The 26,949-nt window shown below is 35.4% G+C and overlaps 1 protein-coding gene across 1 annotated transcript; it reads left to right on the top strand.

Annotated features, from left to right (window-relative positions):
- The first annotated feature begins 64 nt into the window (after positions 1–64).
- On the top strand, positions 65–26,889 carry LOC137389920 (septin-1-like). The gene is made up of 14 exons (XM_068076104.1): positions 65–72; positions 965–1,070; positions 6,103–6,189; positions 6,782–6,905; positions 7,765–7,899; positions 13,635–13,752; positions 18,002–18,103; positions 19,626–19,771; positions 20,030–20,032; positions 20,681–20,761; positions 22,734–22,772; positions 24,578–24,653; positions 25,871–25,986; positions 26,398–26,889. Exons 2-13 carry the CDS (start codon positions 1,061–1,063, stop codon positions 25,958–25,960), a joined length of 1,011 nt encoding a protein of 336 aa, XP_067932205.1. The 5' UTR covers positions 65–72; positions 965–1,060; the 3' UTR covers positions 25,961–25,986; positions 26,398–26,889.
- Positions 26,890–26,949: the final 60 nt, after the last annotated feature.

The following is a 26,949-nucleotide window of genomic DNA, read 5'->3' as shown; positions in this document are numbered from 1 at the left end:
TGTTTGTTTGTAAGTAATTCTGTCATATTTCTCTTTCATGTTCTTCTTCGGAAATCTACAGATGGCAAAAATGTAAGTATACCCGGTAATATTTTTTCAAGATAGCTAAATAGTTTGTTGTACAACTTTTGTACCAGTATAAAAAGTTAGTGTAAAGTTTACTTGCTTATACCTAAGATGTACTGCAAAGCCTTTTTTTCAACTGGAAAAATTGTATGCCTTAGCATACAAATTTTCCAGTAGGTACTCGTGTCAATTTTAGGTTAATATTTGACTATTAGGAAGTGATTTGCAATACGTATAACATTTGAATTTTTTTTGAAGCATGGTTTTGTGAGTAAAAGTGAAGAGGCTTCAAATGAAACCTAAAAGTGAACAATGAAACTATAAAATAAAAGCCCAGCTGCTTTATTTCAATGTCAAGTAGCATAATTTCGACTAGCTTCGTATCATCATCATTATCTCACACTGTCCATTTCCTGTATCACAAAGAATACTGTTTGCTAGTTTTTGATGTAAAAACAGTAAAAATTTACACCGCCTTACTATCAGTTATTTGCTTAAACGCAATGGTTTGGACATAACCAAATCTTTGAATGAACTTGTCGCTTATGTAGAGGTCTGACTGTATTAAAGCATCAGGGTAAAAGTTAACTCACCAATTCATTATGCAATAACATTAAACTAAGATATAGAATAATTTGTCTTCATTGTTATGATTCAGCAACTCGTATTTGAATTGTAACTTGGTCATGTCTCGTCTAATATCAGCTTTGAATAATTCTGTTTGGTTGCTTTTTTTGTCCATCTGTAAACATTTTTTGACTCCTCTCCTTTCTATTCCTTCTCTCTCATTTGGTCTTATCCTCTCTCTCCCTTTTTATTCTCAGACAGCTGTCAGTCGTGTCTGAGTATCATTCATTGAATTTTCATAACAACTATTTTTTTCTTGTTTTTTTTCTAGTTCAGCAATCCCGAGACTCCCGGTTACGTTGGCTTTGCCAATTTACCCAATCAGGTACACAGAAAATCCGTGAAAAAAGGCTTTGAGTTCACTCTCATGGTTGTTGGTAAGTGCACACAACTTGGAAAACAGCTTTCAACCTACAAATTGTAGGCAGGCGAAAGTGTGTAATCATCATGTGATACTGTCCAGTCAATTTTTTTGGCAGGAGTCTAGCAAGATCAGCAGGTGTAGTATAGTTTTCATTTTGCTGGTGAAGAAGTTATGGCAGCATTAACAATGTCGCATTTGTTCATTTTGGGCAGACAATTTCAGGAAAAAATAGCTGCAATTAGATAAGTAAAATAACTTTTTTAATTGCCGCATTTAGTTAAAATTAGCACCAGTCCTTCCATATGTTGTCTTTCCATATTTGCAAAATATTAGTCTAAACATTTTAGCTGTGCATTGTTGTAGAATACAGGCATATTATATATCCGTCACTATTGTGTTGTCAGCCCTACAAAATGCTTTGAAAGTCATAACTGTTTGTTTTTTGGTTATGCTCAATAAATTGAACTGTTCTAAAACTGTCATTTGTTATTTTAGCTATCCTAGATATAATATAAGCAACTTAGTTTACCAGTTTTATGTTAGTTAATCTTTTGCTCATTCCTTTGCGGTCAGAGGTTCAACCTTCATCGCCTTCTGTTGAAAGCAGTTTAGATGCTCGATATTGTTAGTTAGTTGTTGTCGGTTGTCATGATGGAAAAGTAGATATTAAATTGAAGCGTTCTGATTTCTTATCATTCTTACACTGATGATTGTTATCTAACTCATCTTTGTTTTTGAGTTTTTGTTAATTAAACACTAATGTGAAACAAACATACCAAAGAAGAAATTTACTCTCAAATCGTCCGGGGTAACAGTAACCCAAGCAAACTTATAAGCTGTTTGATTCCTCAAGCGCATTTGATAGGATAATGAACTTGATTAGGTAGGCATTTAAGGGATAGTGGAGTTAATAGGAAAGTTGGCTGTACTGTGGGGCAATGCTGTAGATGAATGGGTTCAATTCTGGCCTAGATAACGTCTCTTTTGCAATTTTGAAAGGGATTTATAAGGTGTCTTCATATGGACAAGCTGCTTCGTTTTGTGGAGAATAAAAGTCAGCAATGATGAGATCTTTATTGGCTTCTTCAACCAGGATTAAAACCTTCAAAATTTTCATCCTGGTTTCAGTATCCAATTTACATGCATATATTTCACTGTTTAATTCAAGCATATCCCGTACATACCAGGTGTTCATCATGTCGATAGGCAAATTCAAAAGCCTAATAAAAATGTAAAAATGTGTCAAGTGGAAATTTTCTAGTATGGCACCTTTCAAGCACATGTCAGTAATAAAAGAAGAAAATAGCTTGACGCCTACCTGTAGCCATACCACTATTATCTGTTACGAATGTGTGGTACCCTTTTGGCTATCGGCATGAAAGTTTTGAATACAAAAAATTGGGACGGTACAACTCTACTTCTAAAGTATTTTGGCTGGGCAACCGAGTGATACATCTAGATTTTCATAGTCAAATAGTATTGAGCTGAAATATTATATTTTTCCATGATAAATGTGATTGGCTTTACCAATACTAACATGTTGGACTGAGTGATTATGTCGTTCGATGATCGTTGCCAAATATATCAGTGCCCACACGCGTTCAAAACATTGACAGTTGTACAATTTTTCCAATTTAAATGTTATGGTTACTAGATCTTATCCTTATCAGCATCGTTGATTATTTTGTTTGAACTAGTTCATACATTTTGTGAATGGATGAACTATGGTAAATAGTTATTATTTGTGTCTGTACGTGAAATCATCCAAAATGTATTATCTTGAATGAAAAATGTTTGATCTACAACATCTGATTTTTAATAAAAGATGTGACAATGTCTCAAGTTAATTTCTATTCAATGAATTGTTTATGTAGCAAACACGATGACATGTTCCTTATGCAAGGTTATAGTACTAAGCAACCACAAAATATGTATCAAAGAATCCTTGTTTTATAACAATTTTTTTATTTTAAAAATCTGGTGATAAAATAAAACAAAAGTTATTCGTTGCTATGCCAATTTTCCAAGTCGCTCGATCACTGCCGATGTTACAAGCATTTTACATGGTATACTGGTTAGTCTGTAACTTGGTTGATATTTGATTATTTTGTAATTTATATGTAATCATTTTGTTTAAGGGTGTTGCCACTTTTACATATGCTAATATTTGGGTTGTTCAAGGTAATTTTTTATGGAAATATGTTTGTAAAACTTTGCTGGTTGCATGAGGAGTAGCGGGTTGAGCACCCTGTTGTATGCTGTAGCTAGGCATCATAGGTGCATTTCATTTCTCGATCAGATTGGGTGAAGTAGGCTTATAGCTTTTAGACCAAGGTTGTTGATGGGTGTTATTTACACATCTGCACTACAGGCATCGAGTCTGTGAAATCCTATCTTGCCAGAACTTTTCCAAGTGATTACTATTTCAGTAACATAACAGGGACAGTTCTATGTCAGACAATCCTATGATATCTTGCTTCTGAGGCTTGACTTATAAAATTGTCAGAATTTTTATGATTCCAAAATTTTTTTGAGTTTGAAGTTTAAAATTGATAGCTTCATTGGGGTTCATGTGTTAATTAATATGTGTTTATGTAATCTGTTCTGTAATTGGCCATCTAGCTATTCAGAGACTCACTAGAGTAGCAACTTCAGTGTTGACAAACTTGCCAGCATGATCATCACTCGCAGGCGAAAATGAAAAATGGCATCTTTTCATTCACGGCCAAGCTGATCTTAGCTAAACTGAATTCTTTTTTTTCAGCGCATCAGTGCTTTATGGGAGTGTCTAAAGCTTAAAATCTAAGATTTGTTGGTTCACACAACCTCGAAACAAGTCAATAAGAGTATTTTAAACTCCTCATACCACTTTGGGTATACATGAACCTACAGGCGTGGCCAAAAGTATTAACACTGCTGCCTTTGTTGTCTAGTACATTTAGTGAAAATTGGACTATCTTTGAATAGACTTCACTTACTGCATAATCTATTTAAGCCATGCATATTGCACATCACTAGAAAGCTTAGACTCAACTCTTCCTGGGATTAAAACTTCTAACAATAAAACCATTTGCACTGAGGAATTGGCCTCAGAGATTGACTCTAAATTTTCACACAGTTATTTTGTCAGTTTTATAAGCCTCCAGACACTGCTGGAATAGTTTTTGTTTTAGATAAATGTTTTATAGGATAGAAAATCTTCTTAGGAATCATTTGATATGTATTTTGTCTGGCTGTAAATGAGCAATAACCTTATTGATGTAACAGAATGATGAGTGGTGTTAATACTTTTGGCCTTGGCTGTATTTCTTTGTGTAGCAGTATATGTCCAACAATGCCTATTCCCACTTCATCTATAAACTTGGAGTTAACTTATACTCTACGTACATTTGATAGTGTGTTAAACATTCATCTATCGATTATAGGATGAGCCAAATACAAATCAATTACAAAACCTTGTAGCATTTGTTAAACATAGTTGTTGTACAGCCACCATTTACTTTTTATATCCTCTAAATATTAGCTACTTAAAGAGATTTTCATACCAAGTTTGGCTATTATGCATATAATTCTCTTGTAATCATCATAAAACTCATAACTGTGTGGGTGCACTTTATCCAAGTCCGTATCCAAATGCATACCCCAATGCAAAGGGAATCCCAAAGCACCCTAGATGTTATACATAAATTGACCAGTGTTAATGCTCAGTTGATTTTGCCTTACTATGGAAAGTCTAATCATGGCTGCATCATAGCTGGACTTGTTTTGGTGTGTGCCGAATCATCTTTCAGCTATCCAACAGGCTAGTTCTCATTAGCTATATGCCCGTATACTTTGGAAATTAGAGTACAGAGGAATTTACTAATGTCAGATAGGCATCAGCTTTTAGATAGCTGCATATCATTGCGAGAATTGACTTTGAGCATTTTGCGTAATGAGGTCTGTACATAAGCAAATGGCCTGATTGGCTGTTTATGAGATGGAACAAAAGGCGTCAAAAGAATTACGACCTTTATCGATCTTATATTGTAACACCTCGTGCAACTATTGCCTCCATCTAGTCGTTTGGAAGATTAGCAGCTGTGGTTTGTGTGTACGCCTAGCTTAGAGAGAGCCTTGATTTGCTGCCTCATTCTAGCTGCTGTTGACGAGGCTGTCCCCCACTTATTTACAATGTTAGTTTTCAAAGAGCTACCTTAAGCCTGGTTCCCATTATCGATTGCGAGACTCCGGCGGTAACTTGCGCAGCAAAACGTTTGCGGCGCAAGGCTCGGCGGCATATGTTCACATACAAGCTGCATCGCCAAACATAAACGCGTAATCAAATAAAATGTTCACTCGCCTTGCCGTTTCTATAATGGTGACCTTCACCCGTACAGTACATTTCGGGAAGGTTTTGCCTGCGGCCTTTTGCGAAATTTGAACAGCGCTAAACTATTGCGATGCCACCGCCGGTACCCCGCGCGTAGGTTCCCATTTCACCGCTAATAGCCTGCAGTGCTGTTGCCGGTGCTTTGCGATGTACATGGGAACCAGGCTTAATCTGGTGAGAGCAGTATATGTCAGCTGGGTGCATAATGATTATTAGAGTTGTAGCTCCATGAGCTGCTCTTGGATGGTATTAGTCGTTTTTAAAATCATTTGAAGAAAAATTGCTAGGTCATAATGGATATTCGATGAGACTAAAATATTTTAAATGTTTGTTAATTACTAAAAAACCATTGTGATCTACCATAGATCATTAAACTGAAAGATCACTTCTATTTTCTTCAAAATGGATAGAATTGCACCACATGCAATCGTAGTGGCTGGTGACTATGCTGTTAGTAGCTGGCAATTTTAAATGGAACCAATTCTCATTAACTTACCCTTTGATTTTGCTTTTTGATGCTTTCTCTACCTTTTTTCTCTGTAACAGAATGCGATTTATTACTTATTAGCTCAAAAGATTCTGCTTACATGATTATATATTTTTTACTTCATTTTTAATACTTCGCGTTTCATTTTCTAAGTCTTTTTAAGTCATCACAATATTTTGTTGACAGGCGAGTCCGGTCTCGGCAAATCTACATTGGTCAACAACCTCTTTCTCACAGACCTTTATCCAGAGAGGCAAATACCGAATGCAGTCGGTAAGTTGATTACTGCACTCACCATTCCTGTCTTCGTTACACGACTGCAAAGTTATAAATAAACAAGCTTCATATAGTCTGTGCAGGTTATTTTATCTTGTTTACTAAATCCTGTTTCAACTTCTCATTTTGTTGCAAACTGGAGGGAAAGATTTGTTACAATGCGCTGTTACTAGTTCCTGTCTTTTTTAGCGAACCTTGTATTTCACATTTATGCATCTATTTTTATTACAAGGCTCATAATATTAGTCTTATATTTGCTTATGATATATATACATTTCAACAGTTTTATTCTTGAGCAATTTAAAATTATGTCACTTTTCCAGTTATTATTAGAAATCAATCCTTTTTGCTAATGTCTTGTGGATTTCCTGTTAAAACATAATTTGTGTCAATGAGGGATACTCGTAAAGTGCTCTCAACACACACAAATACCTTAGTGGCAGTTGTACTGTCAATACTTATGTATTTGTCAGGGAATCGGCTTAATATTCATTAGCCGTAGGTAATTCTCATGTGTGTCACATTAGGATGAGTATGACTTGACGGTAATTAGTATTGCAAGAGAGGATAACCATGATACTCATTGTAGACAAAGTCAAACAGACTGTGAAAATTGATGCCTCCTCAGTAGAAATAGAGGAGAGGGGTGTGAAGCTAAGGCTAACTGTGGTTGACACACCCGGCTTTGGTGATGCAATCAACACTGACGACTGGTGAGTAGTTGTCATCTCTTTGCCATAGTATATAAGATGGTCTCGTTGATACCTGTGCCGTGTTGTCGCTTATAAGAAGTATGAGTAATGGTTCACTCTGAGGATGTAGCTAGTTGTATATATTTTACTGGGAGTGGTATCAAGATCCATAGTTGATCTGTGAGTCTTGCTAAATCGCTTATTTGGGTCAACAAGTTGCTAACTGTGTGACCACAATGGAATCCTCCGCAGTGTAGATAAGCATTCTTGTAGCAGGGATGAGTAAACAGTCAAAGTGGCACTTCTAAACTCCGGTCTTCTGGTCTCATATGAATTGGGTTTTTTTATCGGAGTTAATGGTAGAACAAAGTATAAGAGAAGTTGACACTAATGATTAATGATTGTCTCCATTTATAGCAGCAAGAAATAGGAAACCGTGTTGAACCATGTCATATAACAGAGTGTTAAAAAGTAATTACATTATGCCACCAACTAGAAACAGAAAAATAAGAAACATTTATTCTTGGTTGTAACTATATTTAAAATAGTTGGTATTTTTTTTAAATGTAATTTAAAATATTGCAACAATATTTTGTACAAAATTATATTGCAGCAATATAATAAGAAAATATGCTGCAATAATTTTTGTCCTCGTGTAAAAAATATGTCAAAATATTAAACTCGCTGTGTAGCTTACATGTTCATGCCCACTGCGGGTGGTTCTGCACACAGTCACACTAGTGCCACTAATATATTGCTTGGTAGGGTTGTGTGTGCAATTTTCAACTGATGATCTCCCATTTCAGTGCCGGTTAAACCGGTAGCAAGTTTCAATGATGTCAATAACATGCAACCCTTAAACTGATACCATATCCCACAGCTACTCGTCAATACTACAGTACATAGATGAACAATTTGAACGGTACCTGAATGACGAGAGCGGGTTGAACCGAAGGAACATCACGGACAATAGAGTGCACGCTTGTTTCTATTTCATCAGTCCCGCTGGCCACGGGTAAGACTCCTTTATTATTCTCCATTCCTTTGATAGGCCTTATTTTCACTTTCCCCACTTTAGCCCTGTTGATGGTCGCTCGTCATTAGTCGAAAGAGTGTATCGCTGGGATTAGCAATAACGATGATAAGACAAAGCTCACTAGCGTTACGATAGATCAGCTAATAACTTCAAAAGATATTGGAAAGATAGTAATGTAAGGGATTGTTTCACACAGTAATGAATTGTCTGGCGTGTGTAGTCATCATCTGTGTCTACACACACCACCAATGCGTCGTGTTGAGAAATAGATTGACAAAATTTAATAAGAAGAAACAGTCAAGAGAAGGTTGTGACATTGTTGCTGTACTTTCTAGTTCCATTATTGAAAGATAATCAGTGTATTTATAATCTAATATAATTCGTCTACAAATGTGAATTACTGTTGTGGTCGCTGTTCTATTGCTAATCTAATATTAAACTAGCTTGCTTTGGAAATGGATAAAGTGGAATTGAGATCATTATAATCAACTATTTTCACTAACTATATTTGTATATAGACCAACATGATAGTTTTGAAAGAAGGCTTTGACAACGCATTGCCATGCCCTATGCAAAAATGCATTTCATAATTATATGTAGTGAGGCCTTTTGGCTGTTGTGATATCTGTAGGTTGCAGTCCGTTTGCTCATGACTCGCAGTCACAGTAATTCGTTCTGTATCGTACCAACCGCGCTTGCGGTAGTCTATCAGCGCTAGTTGGAAGAGTTTTGTTTTTAAACTGGTTAATCGCAGTTTATCGTTATTTCTCACTCTTCACATGATGCTCACTTACTAGTGCATTCGCAGGACTTTCCTTTGCTTACATATATTAGATTGGAGTTAATTGTTTTTCAACAGGGAATGGATGTGGCAAGGATTATTATTAATTAATCATGGCTTTTTTGTGACAGTTTCTATTGGGCTGTGCTGAAGTTGAACTAGTACCTAATACAGTGAAATTATGCCATACGATTTTAATTCGTTTTAGTGTTGGCATCGTAAGGCGAAAATGTCGTATAGAGTAATGTAAAAATCTATAGTAATTATCTAATGCAAATACCCTGGGAGAAAATTTTTTGTCATATATATATATACTAGTGCTGGGCACGGGTAGTAATACTCGTTGAACTCGCGGGTTTATCTTCTCTCGAGTATCGGGTAATAGAGATTTCGGGTATTCCGGTCCTTCGGTTTCGGGTTTTGACTTTCAAGTTCGGGTTTTGGTACGCGGATCCGTCGGGTAGTGTTAACAAAAAACTCGGTCTATTGCACCCTGCGCTCTTAGTCTGGGCCCACAGGGCATTTTTGTGTCATTTTTGCTAAGGAGACATGACAATGGGGTTTAACGAGTCTTTAATTTAATAGATAGAATAAAATATATCATACCTTATTTACTATGCCTACTAGAAATATTGTAGTCAAGCAGTGATTACTTGTCATTAAAAGGTGAGAAGAAATACTTACATCAAATTTTATTTGCGCAATTAGCCAAATCGGCTTCGTAAACAAATCTATGCCATTTTTAATACGGCGCGTGTTCGCTATCGCCGATAACACATAGGTCCTTAGTCTGTTTCCGCTATCGCCTTGTTAGAAACAGCTATTATAACGTTGATAGTAGCAGTGAAAATTTAATAACTCTGTTTAAATTGATTACCACAGCTAGCTATTATGGATTACATAATTCATTATAACCAAGTTTTACTAAGCCAACAAGCCTTACTAACGGAAAAAGCCGATAATGTAAAGTTTTTTATGATATTTGGAGCACCATCTACAAAAAGTCAGAGAGGTACATGGAACATGCTTAAGTATTAAGCTACCATAGACCCTATCTTTTGCCACCTGTTGACACGAAAATGCCCTGTAGCCCCAGACTATCTTGACTGTTTAACAATCCACCTGTTAACGCTACGAGTACGAATGTCAGTCAATGAAAACTGAAAAATGATAAATAAATTGAAAAGAAATATAATTGCTTTGTAAATTTGAAGATATATCTGTTTAGAAAATTTAAACATAAAATCCATATCAACAAACCCGATACCCGAAAAACCCGTAGGCAAAGGAATACCCGAGCCTAGCACTACTAGCTACCCGATACTCGAAAAACCCGAACAGAAGGGGGCGGGTCTAAACCCGTTGACCAAGAAGTACTCGTGCCCAGCACTAATATATACTGTACATATTAAACATTAGTAACAAAATAGTATGTTAACATTAGTAGTTATAGTTAGCTGCAGTAACTTTAGTGTATTTAGTGGTTATGATCTGCAATAAAATGTAACATTACAATGTAGTATGTGCAGTACGTAAAAAAAACAACGCATTCCATATTGTAAGGTGAAAAAATCGTATAACAGAGACATCATAATTATGGGAGCACTGTAAGTAGATCACCAGTCTAAATAGGATAATCACATAGCAACTGGTTTGATCCAGCTTTATAGGTGGCTTATTGTAGTCAATTAGGACAAATTTATTTTACTTTGATCCGATTCAACACAGTCTAGAGGTCAATTTTCTAGGTTCCCAACCTCACATCCTGAACCTAGACATCCTGAACTTCACCAGTTTTGCATGTGCCTCCACTGAACCACTTCTTTATTGAAAACTTAAATGATTTCCGTTACCATTTAAGAAATGGCCAGATGTTTTACTGGTGCACAGTATGAACCCTGCATTAACATTCAAATACCAACACAATGTATGAACTCACCACAAATTACATATCTTTTCATAAAACTTGAATTTGCACAGAGTCTGACTTCTGCTGTTGCTTTTGAGGGACACTTACTTTACATAAGCTTTGAATGGCTGATGGTCTGTACTTGTATTACCGCCATTGCTGATAGGTCGGTACACGGTAGCAAAAGAGTTAGAGCTCAATTTTGATCTTTTACTAAACTTTAAATTTGTCTTCGTCATGTTTTATCTGTTTTGGCTTGGCGCTTTTTGCCTCGCTTTTTGCCTCAAGACTAAGCGATGCTGGTCTCTAAAACGACCTCTCAAAAAACCGACTCGTATCTCAAAGGTTTCTTGCATCTCAAGGCAGAAACTTGCTCAAAATTTCGCTCGTATCTCTGTTTTTTCATAGGTTGGGGGAATTGTATGCCGAGGTATGACTAAATGCTTTAGTAGCTCTATTTTGCACAGTAATTTTTTCTTTCAAATGTTGATTACTATGCAAAGATTTTAGAAAAGGCACCCAATTGTTGGTAGTCCTAGTCATTTGTAAGAGATGACTGTGTATATGACTGCAGCTAGAGCAGACAGCTCTCTAACTAGTGGGTCATTGGGTACACCGCATAATGGATTCACTCCATTAGCTCTCTGGTATGCGGTATTATGTAGCCTAGGTGCTGCAGATGTTAGTAGGGCCGCTTGTAGAGCAACGCAAGCAGCTGCAATGTCCGTTTAGTACGTTTTATTATGTATTTTAACTGATTATGTGTCAAATGTTAAAGTTGTCTAATGTCAATGTTAAAGAAATAGAAGTGAATTTCTAGATGGCTTAGTGGTTTCATATTTTAGGCCTTGCTGGTTATTTTGGGCCTTTTCATTTGTAGTTAGTTCAAATGAATCTTTACATTAGTAAAGGAATAATAATATTTACAAATAACTCTCAATTTATTCGTAAGTTAAATAGAGATATGATAGAGTTCTTACCGCTCAGAAGATGTTAAAAGTTTCAAATGTCACTCACTTGAAACAGGTAACCTATTATCTAGCCCTCTAGCAAGGTATTGTTAGTTTAGCGATTGGTACTACCGGCTGATCCAGTTATTAGACTTTATGTAAGGCTTGTATATGCTTCTGTTATGACCGTGAATATAATAATGCATTTAAGAGTTTTTGTACTAAAACTAAAACTTCATTTTCATAATTCTACTTAGCCATAGCTTGGGTGTGCCGAGTTTGACAAGGATGTTTGAAAAGGATGTATAACGATGAAAGTGAACATAATCCTAAGACAATCAAAGCTATTATTTATGATTGCTTAAGTATAGCATTACGATTAAAAGTGTCTGCCAGGTATATGCCCTAAGTAATTTCAAACGCGCATCGCTTAAAATTTTCCATAGTTCAAGAGTTTTCCATAGGTGAAAGGACTAGTGGAAATTTTAAAAACAGTCTAGAAAAATGTAAAGATAATTAAAAGCATGCAGGCTAAGGTGAGTTAAGCTCACTTAGTCTAAGTTATGTAGCGTATTCTTACTACCTCCCCTAATACCAAACTGTTCAGGTATCTCTTAGGCTAAGTAACATTAAAAACCTGCTTTAGTTGGTAAGTTTTTGAAGAATATGTTATTATAGTCTTTTACATAATTTTAAATAATGTATTTATTTTAATGTATTGTATAATTACCTGAGCCAGTTATTAAAGTATTTTAGGCTGTTGAATGAACTAATATAGTTACAGTGCATTTTTATAGTAGTATTAGCTGTGCTATCCGGCGTTGCCCGAGTATTTAAAATTAGCTTATAAACAATGAGAGGTAATGAGAGTTGCCTGCTACTTGCCATTAGCCTGGCACATTGCCAATGGATGATTTTAGTAAGGTAACTAATGACAATCACTTGTGCAATCACCCTGTGTGGTATGCAAAGTCCTTGGGTATGTGCTCCCATATATGGACTTATATCGACTATTTCTCAACTATTTCCTATGGCCTATTGGGTAGGGGGTCGGACTAGCGAATGGTAGGGTATGAGATCAAATTTTCTTCGATACGAACTCTTTATTTCAAGATTTTAATAGCTATAGCCGAAATGCATACCTACGGACATACTTTGAGAAATATATATATAGTTTTGCTCTACTAGCGTATGAAGCAGATCTTGGAATTGTCCAACTGTAGTTTTTTTATATCATATTTTTGTTTTAGTGCTGTTTTTATATTGCACTTTGTCTTGGGTTGTTGAATGAGTTGTATTATTATACGAATATTTGCTCCAACATGTGCTGGCTTTAACATTCAAAATGTATCTGGGAAAAAATCACTTCATATAAATATAGTGGCTTGACTGTACGTAATATGTTGTCTAGAGAATGATAATGTGCGATAATATTTCACATTAGTATATATGCTGTATTGGCATAATTTGGAAAACGTTTTTGTATGAAATGAAATTATTGCCAATCCATCTTTTTTTTTTACGTCATCAATACGTTAACACAGGAGCTCGTTCATGAAAAAGCCGCCATATTTGTCGAAAACTGTTGTCATTCTCTTATTTAATAGTATTTTTTGGTGTTGTTTTGATACTATAATAAAAAAATTGCAAACAAAAGCATCCTTTTCAAAAATTTATTGCAGAAGCTTCATGTTTTTAAGGTAAAAGTTGTCTACAAAGATGGCCAACAACGATAGAATGACGTCACGAAAAAACGCAGAATATTAATATTTATATATGTGAATGATATGTCTGCTTAACAAGAGCACAGATCTGTATGAGCAGACAGTCTATTTTCATGCAACAGAATGTCAGCAGTGATTCTCACACCCATGAGTCACCGACATGTATATGCTTTGCTAGTGAAAATTTAATTATTTTCATTCACAAGTTCTCTTGTCAACTGTCAGGTATATTTATGACAGCTGTTGCTGTACTCTTAAGCTATGCATATTTTTATATCTCATCAAGTTATCTTGAGTAGACAATTATCCTAATGCTTCATAAAGAGAAAGTACATATATCTATTTTGTAGGTTGAAGCCTCTTGACATAGCATTTATGAAGGCAGCTCATTACAAAGTCAACATTGTTCCTGTCATAGCGAAGGCAGATACTCTTACAAAGATTGAAGTTCAAAAGTTGAAAAAGAAGGTGAGATAATTGAAAACGTTGGACTTTGAGATGAGTTCTAGTGTTTCCATGACGGTGTTATGAGATATTTTATGTCTAGGTAACACAGGCTCATTGTATCACAGGAGTTTTAGCATCCCAGTGGCGTTGGAAGTTCAGTCGTCATCGCTTCAACACATTTATTAGTAAAGTCGCACCTCACAAGTACAAAACTAGCAACTAGTTTTGTCGATAGACTGTTTCTACCTGTTACTAAACAAAACTAACATGTTACTTGCAAATGGTTCAGCTAAAGTCTGAAGATTCCAACGGCATGTAGCGTGAAATATCTAATTGAAAACAACAATTTAGCAACAAATAAAATCTATCAGGCTTTAAATGGATAAATATCGGCATATTTCAATGCTACACTTCATCCTCAATACAAACCATGGATATACTGAATGCTAATGATATGTTTTCACTAACAAAGCCGTCGATCTTTTGTTATTTTTTGTAGAACTTCAAAAAAATTTAGTTCACACCAGTGAGCCTTTGATAAGTTATCTGGAAATTCTGAAAAGAAAAGATTTCGTATTTTAATAGTGGGTAGCTTCGTATTTTCATAGTGGGTAGCTTCGTCATCACATAAATACATGTCATGACAGCTTGTGTTCTTTCACTTTGAGGTTTACCGACTAACTGACCAGTGTATGCTGATAACTTGCCATCGGCACTCGTGTTTTAATTATGTAAAGTCCATCAATAAAATATACCGTATTAGCAGATGTTATGAATGTGTGTATTTTATAGCAGCTGCTGCTGTGTGATCATTTAGCTCAACAGTGTAAACACTCTGCTAAAGATAGAAATAGCATTAATACATTCATCAGTGAATAGACGCTTCTTGCACCCTTCTAGAACTTTCTGTTTATGTTAGCTAACTTACAATATTGAAATCTTGGCTAATCATACCTTTTCTTAGTCGTTTGCAAGCTTTGAAGTAATGAACAAGGAGGTCTATTATGTGAATATAGTTGCAAACTTGTTTGAAAAATCTGAATTACTCCATAATGAAGAGACATAGTTCTATTTTAGACCAGCAGTCATTAGGTAACAGCTTCTTGGAATAGGTGATTCAATTGTCTAATTTTGTAATAGATTATATTTCGGTCATTTTATTATCTAGCAATAGCAAGTAGGGTTGCACGATAGCTCGATAGTCGATTTTGATAGTCGATAGTTGTCTTTCTCGATATGAATATGTCTAGTTTTAGCCTATCGCAACATCCGAAACAAATATATCGTTATCGAATAATATAACTCGATAGTTATCGCCCTCGGATAGTTCGAACACATGGTTAACTCGAACGGATTTGTCTGGTCCGTTCCCACGCAATGATAAATTGCTTTAGATAACTCGACCTCACTTTGGTTAACTCAAACAGTTTTTTGCCCGACGGCTACTACGACAGTTGTTATCGCTTTAGAATATCACTTTATTCCAAGCCATAGAGACAAACCTCAACTTTTAGTAGTTCTTAGACGTCATTATTACCATCATCGGCAAAATATTTTCATTAACAACTTTTCTAAAGGTTTGTAAAAATCAAATTTTGACAATCATCCGCTTAGCGATGGCCCTCCGAAAGCTAAGAAAAGTGCGCTAACCTTCAAATAAACTTAAAGAAAAATCGGCAAACTTGATCTTGGTTAAAACAATGATATACAGCCCCCTGTATATCATTCCTGGGGGCTGTATATCATTGGTTAAAACGCTCAAAAAAAGATGTATTTTCTTCCCAGCATTTCAACAATGATCAAGTTTGGCTAATTTTAATCTGAAAACGTCCTGGCAATCACATCACCTAAAGCAACAAACCAATCTCAAGTGATAGAAAAATCTCTATACTTTCTGATGAAATTTTTTTTAAACTTCACACTAGAAACCTTTTAATTTGCAACAAGCCATCTATGCGTTTGATTTATATATAGTTTGTATATGTACATTTATCTACTATAAATACAGGGACTTGTGACAGTGCTCTGATAACTTGAACGCTCTGATAACTCGAACACCTTTTCCTATTCCTTCCCACAATCCTCGATCTTTTCAGGCATGATAATTCGATAGTTTTACCAGCTGCCAAGTCACTCGATAGCGATCGGTGAACTCTGTCTGCTCATTGATAATTCGATACTATCGCTATCGGTGGGACAACTCCAATAATAGTCGATAACACCTTTTCAAACAACAAATGCAATCCCTAATAGCAAGGCTCTTGTTTGATTATATCATAACATTGAACTTCAGAAATAAGTTTCATGTAGCAAATATTTGTTAGTAAAATGACAGCTTTAAAGGATGCTACTGTGACCAATGATTGGCAGAGGGGTGTTTAGTACATGCTTCGGTGGCTTCCGCAATAATTCCAAGATATTTGTAATATTTATCGACCTTGACATTGGATCGTACTGTTAGTGACAAGCATGATACTTGCACTTGGGAAGAATACCAGAACTGATATGCCTGCCATTATGGCAGTTCATCTAAAAGATAGTGAAAATAGTTCCGAATTTGAGAAAATTGCTTCGATTGGCTAACTTTGTTGATCGGTAACCTTTTTGGTCGATATTTAATCAGCTTGAAGCCTGAATGAATCAGTGAGAGTTCTCTGGTATTAGAGTTATGTTATTCTACATTCCCGCATGCCCTTATGAAGGGAAGGCTTGAAAGCGTGACTTGAGAATGTTAACTTGTTACTGTAACAGTTAGAGATACCACAATTGAACATAGATGATACGGATACTGAGCTGGTCAACTGAGTCTTGCTAAAAGCCAAGCTGGTCCAGATAACAGTTTAGATCTGCTGCGTTGCTTACTTTGTTGTTTTTTTTTTTTTGTGACAAGAAATATATAGAAATATACATTCATTCGTATATTAGCATTTAGGAAAGAACAGTGTTTATATTTCTAGTAGATGGAAATATTACACTTTGATCATCGCTTGTGATTGATTTTAATATTTTTCATCATTGTTAATGGGAATTGTGGCATGCATTATTTAGGTCCGGACAAAAACAAGAAAACCATTCACTGAATTTTTTAGATGTGTTGCTCAAGTAAAAGTAATTGGACAGAATTGGAATTCATTAGATATTTATATCTGAACAATATCAACTATCAGTTTATTGTATTGGTTAGTTGAGGCTAACATTCGGTTACTATGATTAATAGTCGATTTATAAAAGTATTTAACTTTCAGATTTATTTAAGAAAAGACTGGTCGATACCAATCCAAATACTTGACCTCTTCCATACCGGTGCCAATATTGATATCAATACCTAGATTGATTGATACCTAGATTTAATAATAACGTTTCATGCTGGAACTTGTGTCATAACCAGTTATAGATTTGCCTCCCTTCGTCTGATATTTGCGTAGAAGTGTTAAAACATTTTACTCGCTATGCAGACAATACCGATAGTTTGTTCAGTGACGTTACATGCTGTTTATTTGCATTAAAATTATCACTAGTGCAGTTTAAAAACTTTTACCGTTGCTAGTAAAAGTAAAACATGACAACAATGGCTATCATTTTTTGCTAATTTTCTTCTGCAACCTTTTGCCGTGATAGTTGAATATGGCATGTTACAATTTGTAGGGGTGGCCTGTATGCGATAATTAATAAGTATTAACGTTGATCTTAATATCAATTGTTATATATTATTATAAAAATTGTTATAGTATTATAATAGAACATTAATGTACGTTTGTATATAATACAATATTGTATTATATATTATTATATTGTATTATGTAATATTACATTATTACATTAATAGTAATTAATATATATATATGTGTAATGTATATTAGCGTTTCCCAATTAAAACATTTAATCTTTTGGCTTTTGTTTTTTGACCCATTCACGTAAAAGTCCACCCAAAGATTTTACTGCAACTAAAATGGTGGCCAGCAGCTTTGCACTTTTTTGGTTTACCCGAGAAGTGTCAGCTTGATGAACGCTGTTTTTATTACTGTACATGAGTCATATGACAATGGATTATGTCACTTGTCTAGCTACTTGTTGAGACACCATGGCAGCCAACAGCAGTCATGAAAGTCCAAATTTATTTTATTGAATTAAGTTAGGGCAATTTATATTATGATGTCAAATTGCCTAATCTTGTGTTTAGTATTGTATAAGTCTTTTTTATTTTATAAATAAAACCAGAGGACAATGTGTTGCTATTTAAACTAATTTTGTTGCATGTGTATCCTTGTAGATCCTAGAAGAGATTAGAGCAAATGGAATCAACATCTATACGCTGCCAGACTGCGATGACGATGAAGATGAGGAGTTTAAAATTCAATGCGAGCAGCTCAAGGTTCACCTTTTAGTTTAATTCTTGCATTTCCTACGTGTTACTTTGTACATCCTGTTACTACTGTATACTAGTCTATCATATTTACTACTGTATACTAGTCTATCATATTTACTACTGTATACTAGTCTATCATATTTACTACTGTATACTAGTCTATCATATTTACTACTGTATACTAGTCTGTCATATTTACTACTGTGTACTAGTCTATCATATTTACTACTGTATACTAGTCTATCATATTTACTACTGTATACTAGTCTATCATATTTACTACTGTATACTAGTCTATCATATTTACTACTGTATACTAGTCTATCATATTTACTACTGTATACTAGTCTATCATATTTACTACTGTGTACTAGTCTATCATATTTACTACTGTGTACTAGTCTATCATATTTACTACTGTATACTAGTCTATCATATTTACTACTGTATACTAGTCTATCATATTTACTACTGTATACTAGGCTATCATATTTACTACTGTGTACTAGTTGATCATATTTACTACTGTGTACTAGTCTATCATATTTACTACTGTATACTAGTCTATCATATTTACTACTGTATACTAGTCTATCATATTTACTACTGTATACTAGGCTATCATATTTACTACTGTGTACTAGTTGATCATATTTACTACTGTGTACTAGTCTATCATATTTACTACTGTGTACTAGTCTATCATATTTACTACTGTATACTAGTCTATCATATTTACTACTGTATACTAGGCTATCATATTTACTACTGTATACTAGTCTATCATATTTACTACTGTATACTAGTCTATCATATTTACTACTGTGTACTAGTCTATCATATTTACTACTGTATACTAGTCTATCATATTTACTACTGTGTACTAGTCTATCATATTTACTACTGTATACTAGTCTATCATATTTACTACTGTATACTAGTCTATCATATTTACTACTGTATACTAGTCTATCATATTTACTACTGTATACTAGTCTATTATATTTACTACTGTATACTAGTCTATCATATTTACTACTGTATACTAGTCTATCATATTTACTACTTTGTACTAGTCTATCATATTTACTACTGTATACTAGTCTATCATATTTACTACTGTATACTAGTCTATCATATTTACTACTGTATACTAGTCTATCATATTTACTACTGTATATTAGTCTATCATATTTACTACTGTATACTAGTCTATCATATTTACTACTGTATATTAGTCTATCATATTTACTACTGTATACTAGTCTATCATATTTACTACTGTATACTAGTCTATCATATTTACTGCTCTGTATTAGTCTATCATATTTACTACTGTATACTAGTCTATCATATTTACTGCTCTGTATTAGTCTATCATATTTACTACTGTGTACTAATATATCATATTTACTACTGTATTCTAGTTTATCCTATTCACTGTCCCAGAACTCACACCCATATTCACGCAGAAATATTCTATTAGTCCCTATTTATTTCCCCAAGCTCATGTTTCCTCTTGTTGCAGGCAGCGATGCCCTTTGCTGTGGTTGGGTCCAACCAAATTATTGAAGTAAAAGGACGAAAAGTCAGAGGTCGCATGTACCCTTGGGGTGTTGTTGAGGTTGAGAATCCTGAGCACTGTGACTTCATCAAACTCCGCACAATGCTGATGTATGTACCTCATTCTACCCTCCAGTCAGTCTAGCTTATCCTCTAGCTTATTATTGGCTGTTATTGCTCAGCTTTTATCAACCCATTGTTCATGTCACAAATTTGGTCGAGAAACTGTCAATACAGTTCAAGCTTGATGAAAACGTAGCCGTATACTAAATTTCCTTACAAAGATCGACAGAAATTATAAGCGCACAATTCGATCAATACAATATGACTGATCGATACTGTCAAGAAATTGTTACTCCTAGTAGAAAGTCGGTCGTGAAAGGTCATGCCAGTTGTGCCAATATGTAGCGATACACTGCAAAGCAACCCTGATCTACCGTTACATGGCCATTATAGCTATTGAGACGTTGTTCATCAACACCGGTGTCAGTTTCGTTTTTTTTTAAATCATTTTTTGAGGTATTTAGCCGGACACTGCTTGGTAAGATTTTTTCTCTCGAAGATTAATCAAGTTTTGGTCATGGAGACCCGCACCGCATTGTACAAAGTTTGAAGTTACTTTTTAAAGATTTTGGTACTCTTCATTATTAAATGTGTGAACTTGCGGTCAGATGTTTTTTGTAATTGAGTTCCGTTTGTTGATTGCAGGTTTGGTCCAAATGTAAAATTTCTAATTTCGTTTCAACATGGTTTTTGATCAGTTTGACCGTTCTCCATTCTGATCAAACGATTAATTAGAGATTGTAAGACTCGCCGCAAATCTTTAGTCATTCTTCTTTGTCACAGTATTTAGAATTTGAGTGTTTGTTATGTTAGATGAAAAGTCATAGTTTAGTTGCCTCACGTTTTTTTCGAATGTAAATTGTTATTTACGGTCATTAGGTAATATCTGCTAATGAGTGTAAATAATTCTTGCTAGCTTATAAGAATTTGTGGATGAGCTCTTGTTTTCCTGTTCAGAACTCACATGCAAGATCTACAAGAAGTAACCCATGAAGTGCATTATGAAAATTTCAGATCTGATCGTCTCAGCGGACCTGAGTGAGTATTTCATATTCCATATTTACTCCATATTTGGCAGCAGCCTCTCTCTCTTTAAGTTAGCCTGGGTTTCTTTGAAGCACATTATGTGTACTGTTCAGGTCCACATGTGTTCATTCAAACCTAAATGATTTATTCAGACAAATAGGCGATGTCAGAGAGTAAAATATTCTTCGCAAATAACCAGTTCCTGTATTATTTCACCTGCACATCTGGTTGTCAGGCTGAGATCGTTAGGACAGTATTTGTGCACTTTGAATTTCCTGCCTACTTCCTTTGCTGTCAAATTCAGCCCAAGCAGCACTTCCCCTAATACGTTGTTCCTCAGTTTAGCCGCATATATTACATGAGGGAAATAAATTAAGTGTTTCATAGATCTTACAATCGATGTTATTCATGTTGTGGTTTTTGATTTGAACACCTTTCTTCATTATTTTATTCATTTTATTATTTCAAAACTACTGACTGACAAACATTATCATTAGCATTTTGTATATCTATGGCTTGTATCAAGGATGAAGTATAGCATTGAAATATGCCGATCTTTACCCATTTTAAAGCCTGATGATTTTATTTGATGCCAAATTTTTGCTTTCAATTTGATATTTCACGTTACATGCCGTTACAATCTTGAGATTTTAGCAGAACCTTTTGCAAATAACATGTTAGTTTTATTTTGGCCGTGGTACGGAGAGTTCTAGACAGGCTCAGGAGGTTTTTTTTGTTGAGGATTATGTATAAATATATATTCTTTCACTATCGGAAGTATTAACAATCGATATGTTTCTGCACCTGTATCTATTTGCAGTATTAAGTTTTCATTTAGTGCATATGCAGTAGAGAGCTGCCATGGTTCAGTGGTCAGTGTGCCTACTTATGGTCTCACAAGGACCATTGGTGGTGTTGGGAAGGGTATCCAACCACAATTGCTCCTGTGTCAAATCTCATGAGCAAATGACTTCAATAAGTCTTACACCAGGATAAAGAACATGTACGGTAGCGACCCCTAACGGTTAAAAGTCGAACTAAAAATATTTAGCATGTTTGCCGCCATTTAAGCAGAATATTGAAAAATCGTTCGTATTAGTAACTGGTACTGCTGAGACGCCTGGTAAATTCGGATGGCTTCATTCAAATTCGAAATCGGAACAAGCTCAAATTGGTTTAAAAGCAACTCGCTGGCACATTTGATAAACACTCAGACTGCAAGCTTTAGTGTTTTTGCCTAATTCTGAAGTGCTGCCAAAACATTGCAGCCGCAGACACGCTGCCGAATATCAGAAGGTCAGTCAGTCAACTGGCTATTGACATCTGTTTGACACATCGATTGATTGGTTTGTAAATATGCTTCTTTTTTTTCAATCTCTGTTTTAGTAGGCATGCTGATAATATCCCATCGCTCAATGGAATATTGCTTTAAATGAAAATATTTGCTAATACACATTACTAGCTTTTGCTGGACAAGTTCAAACCTGATGAGCGTTATCATCCTCAAGTTTACCTGTGAAACTTACCGCCAAAAACATATTTTTGGTCATAACATGGCACGCTTTTAAAATTACATGATTTTAACTGAAAATTGCGAAGTGTAGCATTGTCCTAAGTTTTTGGTTTCTAAACATTAAATTATTGGTATTTGCCATTGGCTTCTGATGTCATAGGGTTGTCCTCTCGTTTTAGATGACAATTCATCTTCACAGTGTTTTCAATCAATAATCTAATATTTTGGCTGATCGCTATCAGCTACAAATAAACAGAGTATCAGACCTTATCCAGCCTTGATAAGGCATCTCAGTCATATTACTCCTCACAGTTGGCGCCCCTTTACTAACTTACCAGTTCACTTTCCGCAGCATCACATTAAAATATCTGCCACCCTATTTTGGTGTATATACGTTGATATCCATTTCCTGCGCATGATCCAATCACGGCGCATGATGTATGTATGTCCTGCTTATCTTCTCATTTTTAGTGCCGCCGGTGACGAGCGAGACTCGGCTAAGAAGATCAGGTTCTGTGCGCTTTCTTTCTTTGCATTGAATTGTCTCCCCTTATATGCTTTTGCTTCTAGTTAATCATTCAGTTGGTTTCCATCATAATAAGTTTACTAATCCCCTCATTCTACTAATCCCCTCATTCTACTAATCCATTTCGTGTTTGTTATGAAGTGCTAAACTATCCTGTCACTAATTACTCTTCTATGACTTGTGCCGGATTAACCCTCCCTTCAGATAGCCGCGTGTCATTCTCAAATTAAATATGTGATTCTCTCGTGTTAGTCGGCCTGTAAGTTTCATTCCTTGAAGTTCACGCGATATTCACAATAATATGTGAAGTCGCATGAGACATTTTGTCTAAATGTGATGAGTTTATCTCTCTGAACAAATCCATACTGTGATAAAAATTCAGCCATCCAATCGGCACTGTTTTGTGTAGACGGTTATAAGTCTATCCTATACTCTTCCTAGTTGACTCTAATCATCTAGCCAGTGTGCTGGTAATCTTAACTTGATGACTATTGTTAGAAAGTAGGCACGTCCAAACAATGAATAGCAGCTGTGATTTGGAGAGTGTTAATTGTTATCAACTCTCCTTGTGGTGCTATGATCAGAAAAGGATTGATCTCTTTCTTAGCATCATTTGATAGAAGATTTTTACGTTGTTGGTTTTTGAAAAATTAATTCGATGAAGGCTATCACTTGACACAACAAATCAGTAATGTTCAAAAGTTTTAGTTCTAGAAGTCAAGTGGTTTGAGAAATAAATTGGAACCCTTTGTTGGAAAAGAATATACATGTATATGACGTAAAATCGGTGAATGTATGTGGTGTGATCATATCTGTACAGATTGTTATCTTCATCCATTTAGCTTACATAATCAACCAAAAACATAATTTTAGAGCTGTTTGGTTTACATATCTGATGTCAGGACTTAATGAGGATTTAATTAATATATAATTTGTGGCTATTCACTAAATTCACAATTATTAAAACTGTTGTAAATGAGAATTTTAGTTTTCCAGCAAAGAGGTCCAGTTTATTTCGAGCACCACCGTACCATATGGTCTGCAGGACAACTATACTTTATAATAGTTAACCACTCAGATTGATTAACCCACCCTACTTTTAGATTTGTCTTTACCTGCAATTTTCTTTCGGTAACTTCTTCACAGCTACTAACACTATTGCTGGTTCGCTGTAAAGACCAGACATGGATGGTATTAATTAACTCAACTATCAAATTGGCAACTTAATGAGTTGTCTGTATACTGCAAGGATGCTATAGTGTAGATAACTCCGTACTGCTTTGCTTGCTACTAGCAAACACCTGCTTGGCCATCATTGAGTCCTCAGTGTTACCAATAGCTGAAGGCGTGTTAGCTTGCGTTATTGATTGTTTGTCTAACATAGCTATAGTTTATTTGTATGCCTTGTTCAGCGTGGTTGTAGTGTACCGCCTTTGCATCAGCTCTGTTTAGTTTTTAGAATGCCAAAAATGTTTTAAATTATTTTCATGTTATGGTTTATTACAGGCTCAGCTTTTTGTTGTAATTATAGGAAAGCGGTATGAATACTAAACTCAATAGTTGTATAGTTATATATTGTGAATGGTTGAATCTACTGGCCGGCTATCACATAGATGAGATTAAGATAGAGGATATCTTTCTTATATGCCATGATAAGCAGCCATATTTACTCTAATGATGTAAATTCCAATCAAAAATTGTCAAACAGTTAATGCTATCGTCAGCCTTTCTATCGCACAGGTCAGGTTAGTTTACTCAGGTTAGTTTACTGTAGTGTTTATGCTTGCAGCTCGAGAAGAGCCCAGCAGGCCGTGGCCAATGGTGACCTTGAGAGAGAGCGAGCTCTGGCTGAGAAAGAGAAAGAGGTGAGCGATTTTAAATAATGAAAACATTGTGCTCGTCAGCATGTCAGCCATTTTTTCTCTAATATGGACAAGTAGTAATCGTGTGAAGATGTCATGGGATTTCCATAGGCGTTAAGAAATAGCAACTTATTTTTGTATAAGATTAAGGTTTACAGTGTTTTCATCATTGTTAGCATTTTAATCAAAAAGCCATATTATATTGAAAGCTAAACAATTTCACAAATATTAATGTTTTAGGTGTCACTAAGGGCGCATGCAGTTTCAAGTGATAGTGCAAAAAGCCTCTCACTTGTATGTTGACATTTTGGAGTTTTTCATAAATCGCATACCGTACTTTTCGGACTATTAGCCGCTACTTTTTTCTGACGATTTGAGCCATGTGGCTTATATAAGGGTGCGGCTATTCTATGGCTTTTTCTTTTACCGCTAGGACGCATCAACCAGAATCTCCGGTTATTGCGCCTCTAGCGGTGAAAGAAAATTCGAAACAATGCCTAGCGGTACTGTTCCGTTAGATACTAGGTTAAAAAACGTCGGTTAATACGAAACAATGCCGTTAGGCACTGTTCCGTTTTAAACAGCAAAGTTGCTGCCATATTAAAAAGCACTGTCCTGAGTTCTGCGGCCTATACAAAGGCGCGGCCGATGTATTGTTTTTTGGAAAATAAAGCGGACGCGGCTTATATAGGGGTGCGGTTTATAGTCCGAAAAGTACGGTATTTGGCAAAGGATTCTGTAATACAGTATTATGGTATTCACAGTTTGCCTTTGTGTGTGCAAGCATCTACTTTCACTTAAATGTACGGTTCTAATATCAGTTGTACTGCACGCATAACAGTTGTAACAGGGCTGCTCCATCATTAAGCGATCAGGGCAAAGTTCTGACACGGACAATTTTATTGTCACACCTGCAGTAGTACTACTTTGTATCAATTTTAGTTTTGGCTCGGTTGCTTGCAATGTGTAACTTGTTGTTCTGCTATAACATTACCAAAATGTGTGCTGCTAACGCGCATGTGGCACCAGCAGGAATCCAAAACCTATGTATAACTGTCAGTTTGTCAAAGGTGATACGACAGGAGAAGACAACCTCTCTTACGAGTAATGAAAGTCGGAACTTAATCTGTGATGTATTAGGTGGAAGCTATGCGCCTGACACACCAAACAAACAGCAAGTGTTGAATAGCATTAGATCATATCTTGTGTTGTGATTACAGTTGAGGAAAATGCAAGCCATGGTTGCTCAGATGCAAGCCCAGATGGCGCAGCAAGGAGCTGCTGTTCCAAATGGAACCCACGCTGTCTAAAATGCTTTTTCCTGCTACTACACAAGGTACTAGACTTATCTTGTATGCTGGTTTAAGTAGTAAGGATCATTTTTTTAAATGTCATATTGTTGAAAATGGAAAAAATTGTATGCGGTTACATGTGGGAGTAATTTTATAAAACCATTTTTTCCCGGAAACTGCATTGCATCATAATTTTATTAGCGATCAGATGTTTTTCATTGTTGTAGCCAAAATACTGAAATAGAGTTGAGTGGGATCAAAATATTGGAATTTCTGCTATCCATCAAGTCTGTATTCAGTATACCACAAGTATTCTCTTTGTGTCGTAATGCTATACCACTCCAGGGTGCATGGTAATCCCAACTTGCGTCAGATTGTCCCTCTATTCATCCTAGCAAAAGAAACTTGTACCACAAGAAGTTATCTCCCTCTACTAATTTCCATTTTCTTTCCAGGTATTTTCATGTAGAGAATTTCCGTGCTTCACAAGAAGTCTTGCCACCATCACTCTAGTTCCTAGCAATACTGACATCAAACTCTACACAAAGGTGCTATGCAGTTCTCTCAGATGCACAGCAGATTTTGAGGTTTTTAACTAAGATTGCTGAGAGGCAATAACACATTTTAAGCGAGGTTACTGAACTTCATTTATACACTGTTTTCTGCCAATAACTATGGATTACCAACGTGTCCATTGGATAGAGTGCAGAGACGCAATGTTTCTGCTACGCAATGTATGTTTAAGCATTATTTGTTTTACAAAGCAATTACTTTTATAATACTGCTGTATCTAACGGAAATTATTAAATCCACATTTATAATTGCTAGGCAGACTCAGTAAAATTGTGACTAACATCACCATTTTTGCTGAAGTGTTTCATATTGTATAATTTTACCCTCTTACACATTACCAGTCAAGAAAATAATACTGCATTTATGTACAGCAATGGAGACTTCTTTGAACACCGATAGTTACAGCAAGACGAGTTTGCAAGAAATAACTACAA

Source organism: Watersipora subatra, chromosome 3 (assembly GCF_963576615.1).
Source record: "Watersipora subatra chromosome 3, tzWatSuba1.1, whole genome shotgun sequence".
In the NCBI taxonomy this organism is placed as follows: domain Eukaryota; kingdom Metazoa; phylum Bryozoa; class Gymnolaemata; order Cheilostomatida; family Watersiporidae; genus Watersipora; species Watersipora subatra.
This window is presented reverse-complemented; position numbering and strand designations above follow the sequence as displayed.

Excerpts from the sequence above, each read along its gene's own strand:
- LOC137389920 (XM_068076104.1), top strand. Across the intron at positions 22,773-24,577 it reads GACTCGGCTAAGAAGATCAG|CTCGAGAAGAGCCCAGCAGG; the intron begins GTTCTGTGCGCT and ends TTATGCTTGCAG. Across the intron at positions 24,654-25,870 it reads TGGCTGAGAAAGAGAAAGAG|TTGAGGAAAATGCAAGCCAT; the intron begins GTGAGCGATTTT and ends TTGTGATTACAG.